This window comes from Trachurus japonicus, chromosome 3, assembly GCF_045865225.1.
Source record: "Trachurus japonicus isolate A0001 chromosome 3, Traja_1.0".
NCBI classification, from domain to species: domain Eukaryota; kingdom Metazoa; phylum Chordata; class Actinopteri; order Carangiformes; family Carangidae; genus Trachurus; species Trachurus japonicus.
The window spans coordinates 17537202-17543054 of NC_140909.1; the positions used below are offsets into that span (position 1 = coordinate 17537202).

The 5853-nt window shown below is 40.7% G+C and overlaps 1 protein-coding gene across 1 annotated transcript; it reads right to left on the reverse strand.

The window, feature by feature from the left end:
* Positions 1-1883: 1883 nt before the first annotated feature.
* serf2b (small EDRK-rich factor 2b) lies at positions 1884-3820 on the reverse strand. The gene is made up of 3 exons (XM_085764617.1): positions 3638-3820; positions 2623-2731; positions 1884-2314 (listed from the first exon to the last, which is right to left on the reverse strand). Exons 1-3 carry the CDS (start codon positions 3642-3644, stop codon positions 2242-2244), a joined length of 189 nt encoding a protein of 62 aa, XP_085620743.1. The 5' UTR covers positions 3645-3820; the 3' UTR covers positions 1884-2241.
* Positions 3821-5853: the final 2033 nt, after the last annotated feature.

The following is a 5853-nucleotide window of genomic DNA, read 5'->3' on the forward strand; positions in this document are numbered from 1 at the left end:
CATTGGACTATTCATCATTGTAAGTAGCATAAATGAAACACCCTCCTCTCTGCAACAGCTCCACTACAACAATGCATTTTTTATTTTTTGCGAGTGTGCCCATATTATCTCAAATTCAAATTCAGCAGAAGGGGCATAAAGACATGCAGCGTCTTGTATGAATTTAATTACAGGAGCTGAGTTCATCTTTTTCTCTGCATTTAGAGTCTCTCATCACCACTGAGCTCCTCCATTGGTCTGCTTTAAGAAAACCTGCCAGGACCCACAGACAAGTCAGCCTGAAATTAACTGAGATCAACACAAAGCTGGAAGCAGGGGGCCGTGCATGGTAGTGGATAGGTTTTTAATTTTTCTTGAATTTCAAGCAACCTGCTGATTCTGCGTTTGTTCCCCGTCACCATTCAGCTCCTGCGTCCTACTCCTGCCAGATGAAATTAAAGAAATAAACTGGTGGCTTTTATTGTATGCTCTAGTCTGAGGATACATACTTACTGGTATCACACAGCTTATTGACTATAAATAGAATGACTGTGCTGAAGCTTACTGGCTCAGTGAACATCACAAAATATCAGCAATATGCATTTTGTGATTCTATGTATTTTCCTAGTGTAGGTCTCTTGTAAGTGCTGGAGTAACAAGAGCGCATAATACAACAAAACCAAAATTCAATACCCCTGCGTGAGTATTACCACTCTGAATGAATCCCATGTTCACTATTGATAATAAAATGCTAAATAAATTACCATGGTGAATGCTTCCACCTAGTGGTCACTCAGTGTGTTACAACCGCCCTTATGGTGCAAGTGCTCCTGGCACACCAGGTTTAATTACAGTATATCTGGCAGGCTCCAGTGTTACACAACACGGACATAGCAGAATCAGAACACAGATGTATCCTCTCCTCAAACACAAGTTACGTGGGCAGGGTGTGATTTCTTGTATCCATACTGGAAATTGCGGCTATGCTGCACTGTTGATACTTTTTTATGTAGGTAGAGAATGCTGTTGCCTATAAATACATTTGTGCCACGTGTCCAACATGCACTTCAGAGTCCTTGAAGACAGCACAATGATCAGAATTGGAGCCAATTAGATGAATAACAGCAATTTTAAAAGCAAATGTTGTGTGTTGATAAAGGGATTTGGCAGGAATTAATGTACTCACTGCTGTGCCCAAAATGTCTTGGTGTTTTTCCATGATGCACACACTGCAGGGCCTGATTGACCACTATTTATGGGAGGAGGCCATGAATACATTGCACTGTACCAATGTCACAGATACAACCACTAATTATCCAGTGATATCCCATTAATGGTATTTTGTCAGAGGCTGCAGTGGCAATTAACTCATGCATTAGCTTTGCCTAATCTTAATTGCTTTACGGTATTGCACAGAAAATGCATTACTTTTTTTCCCACGTAAAAGCTACCTGGAAAAAAAAAAGTAACGCATTTTCAAAAGTCTGTCTTTTGTGAGATCATTGAATGCACACTCATGACCATGTGATTGAAACAATGGATGATGCACCTCCTTTAGGTTTTCAGTCACACCTTCACCAGACGGTTAAACTTGTTTCAGCAGCTTGGGTGTGTTTTGTTTTTTAACCACAATGCTACTCAAAGTGAATCAAAGTATAAATCTCAGAGCAGAGTGCACTGAGTAATTGTTTATTTATCCAGTCCACTGACAAGTCCTTGTTTCCTCTGACACATTTAAGATTCAGTGGATTGAACATGACTTTGAAATATGATGCTGATATATGAACATAATAAGAAAAAAAAATTTAAAAAAGGATTTACTTTTCAATATTCCCACAACAGAAGAACAGATCAGGTGAAATGTGATTGCACAAAGTCAACAATCAGAGTAACTCAGGCAAACATGAACTAAAAAGATACACTTTATTTGAAACCAGCAGGGGACATTATTGTACAAAAATACACAACTGTTACGTAGATGCTTTGTGTCAAGAATTGTTTATCTTTCTCCTGCTGCTTACACCACTGATGCTCCTCTGCATGCAGCACCATCATGGGACAACCTTTAACTTGCTCAGACATAATTTCACCGAGTAAAATAACAAATCCAACAAGCAATGTCATTTGCCATAGGGAAGAACGTAGGATCCTAGATTCTTGAGTCTAGACAAAGATGACAGATCCATTCTCATAAATATCAGGAAGAAGAATGCTGAACATGGGATGTTCTTGAAACACCAAGTTGATTTCCAATTTCATTCTTTACTTCTTCTCAGCAGGCTTCGCCCCACCTCCATCCGATTTTTTCTGCTTCTGTTGCATTATCTCGGCATCCCTTGAGGAAATTTCAGAACAGAATACACCGTATTAGGGCAGCCTGAATCACACATACGTGAAAAGCTCACCAGTGACATCAGTATTTACTAATGTATATGTATATGTATATGTTCTCAAGTATAAATGGCTCATGAAAGAGAAATATTAAGTGGGGTTTTGCAGCACTGGTAATATCAACAGCAATTAGATGCACATCTCTATCATTAACAGATTTTAAAACGTTTGTAAATGACAAAACAGTGGTTCAAATCAGGAGCATTGAAGACGTGGAAAAATCCCATTTCTCCAATCAGACTGCAGACCTACCTCTGCTTTCTTGCAGCAGCAGACAGCCCGTCATCGCCCCTCTTCCCTTTACCGGTTTCATTCGCCTTTTTGGCATTCTTCTGGCGTGCAAGCTCACGTTGGTTTCCTCCTGCATGTCAGACAGAAATGGGGGGAAAAATGACAGTGTGGCTGAGAAAATTGAGTGATCGCTTTGACGAGCTCATATAATCATATCATATGAAATCTACATCTCTAGTTGCTACACAATAAAGAGAAGCAAAGGACATTAACCACTGGTAGTCAATTACCAAAGCATTCTTGACAAGGGCAAATTGTATGTTGTTATTATTATGATGATGATGAACGACTGCGCGATAGCACAAGTAAAGGCCCATTGAAAACATGCGAGCAGCCGACGTGGCAGAGCGGCGCCACCGAGCAGCTCCAGACCCAGAACAACAGCACAGGGGGCAGCAGAGCATCTTCCATCGCAGTCCGTCCGTGGCCCCGGGCAGGTAAATAAGAACAAACCACCGAGGCACGGCCACATTTTGAAGAACTAAAACATTTTTACAGGTGATAAGCTCGCCATCCTGTGCGCTACAAGGAGCGTTACTAACAAAATACACGGGTTGAATCTCTGCATATCATGGCTTCACTGCAGGCCGAGGCTCCGACTAACAGCTGGACGAGTAACGACCCATTGATGTTGACATTCGCTCACAATAACACAACACAGCTACGTGACAAACACCACAATAACAAGACAGTTCACCTCACTTGAACCCACTAATTCAGACACAACCAGTGTATGTGTGTGTGTGAGAGAGAGTCTTTGTGCATGTGTGTGTTTTAACTTACTAAACCAAGGAAATAATGACGGGAAATCTGGAGAAAAAAAAAATAACGTTTCGTCTATTTCAGCAAATAGACGGAACCCAGGTCGGCTTTAAACGGCCGAGGCTAACGAGCGATAGGAACACCGAGCACAGACTACATGCAATCAAATAGAGTACATTAATGCCTTACAGTCAAAATATATGTCGATACCCACTGGTCATTATAGTAATCGACGCTTCCTTCGCCCGAAATCCAGATGAGTTCAGCCACAGGGCCCCTGGCTCGCTTCTCGTCGCTTCAGTCGGTCTCGCTGCTCTCGGTTGCTGCGCCTCAACTCAACTGTGGCTGCCGAAATGCTCGCGACGCTTCCGAGCGAGAACTAGAACATTCCGTCTCCTCGCGTTCTACTGCGCATGTGCAGGAGACATCGATGATTAAAGGGATAGTTCAACATTTTAAAAAATATGCATTTATAACAAGTAGACTAGATTACTGTAATGGTTTATTCACTGGACTCCCAAAATCAAGTATTCAGAGGTTACGACTACATCAAAATGCAGCTGCACGTATTCTCACTGGTACCAAGAAATATCAACACATCACACCCGTTCTTAAATCTTTGCACTGGTTACCCGTTAGAACAAGAATCGATTTCAAAATACTGCTCCTGGTTTATAAAGCACTACATGGCCTTGCACCTCAGTCCTACATCACAGATGCTCATCACTTAGTACACCCCAGCAAGAACACTTTGGTCAACAGGCAGTGGCAATTTACTCATCCCTCGCACCAGATCCAAAGAAGGGGAGGCAGCTATGCCCCACGAAAATGGAACACCTTGCCTGAAACAGACATGCCACATCAGTAGCCATCTTTAAAAACAGATTAAAAACCTAGCTATCTTTTTTCAACAGCATTCTGTTGAACTGTGTGTGCGTGTGTGTATGTATGTGTCCATGTGTGGTTGTGTGAGTGGATGCGCATATATGAGTTTAAGTGTGTATGTGGTGAAGATGGCATAGGCTACATATGATTGTTTACTTGCACTTGCACTCTTCAATTGATTTCTAATTGATTTTTATATAACTGTTTTTACTGTAACTATGTATACCTGTTGTGAAGCACACAAAGTCTGCCTTGTGCATGAAATGCGCTTTATGAATAAAGTTGAATTGAATTGAATTAATTATCGGTGCATGTTGTTTTGAGATCAGCAGGGCAGAGACACAAGCTGCTCAGCAAACACAGTGGAGGTGAACGGTAGAGGACCCCTGGCTGTCCCTCATCAAACGTGTGGCCCTCAGGATGAATTTAAGTGTGAAAATTTGAAATTGCACATAGGCCTATTTTTATCAATAAATTTCAGGTTGTTCATATGATGATGATATGATAGACTTTTATTATTAGACTCAAGGTCCATTAAAAAAAACGAAACACACATACAAATTTAAAAGAGACATATTTAAAAGAGACATAATATGTTTTGTTATTCATAGGTTATCATGCTTTTACTCGTCCTGCCCTCTTGGGATCAAATTTGTGGCCCCTGAACTAAAAGTTTAGAGTTTGACACTAAATTGTTAACTTATGTTAAGACGTCCTTAAGATATGTATGTGAAATGCAGGCTTTAAGTTTCTATAGGCTATCACATTTGTACTGGACCAGAACTAAGAATAAGAACTTTATTAATCCCCAAAGGGAAATTCAAGAATGGTGGTATTATTTACCAAATAATTATTAAGTCTGATGGCTGTGGGTATAAAAGATCTTCTGTATCTTTCTGTCCTGCAGCGAAGAGAGAGGAGCCGTCCACCACCGCTGCTTCTTTGGTCCATCAAGGTGTTATGATCTGTGTTGTTCAGGATGGCCTCCACCATCCTCATTGTGTGTCTTTGCACCACTTCCCCCAGATAGTCCATCCTTAGCCCGATCACAGAGCCAGCCTTCTTAACAACTACAATTCCTGGTTGTGAAATTACAAATGACAGCAACATAAAACTTAGATTGTTGGTGAGCACAGAGATGCTTTAAATTTGAAAAACAAAAAAGACCTTCTACTGTAATTAGTTTGGTTGATATTCACATCCCTTAGATGCCTGGGTGTCTCTTCAGTTACGATCCATTAGGCACATTTTACTCTACTGCAATAGAACCAGCAGGTGGCAGACCTGGACTACTGGAGAAACTATTCTGCCAACACAGGTTACGAATCATTTAAATACTGTAATTTAGAGCACAAGCCATATACTTAAACTGATAAATTTAATTCCACAGTTGTGAATTGTGTCACTAGACCAAATTTTATAACGATCACACAAACGGTCATGACATGATCCCACTGATAATATTAAATTACTGCCTAGCCCTAAGTGCGTCCTAAGCCCAAGCAAAATTGAATCTTCTTATTTGTGCTCTGTAATAAAACACTC

What these genes read in the sequence shown, in the direction of transcription:
- serf2b (XM_085764617.1), bottom strand. An exon ending in GCTGCTGCAAGAAAGCAGAG is followed by an intron (nt 2,315 to 2,622) that starts GTAGGTCTGCAG and finishes AATTTCCTCAAG; the next exon opens with GGATGCCGAGATAATGCAAC.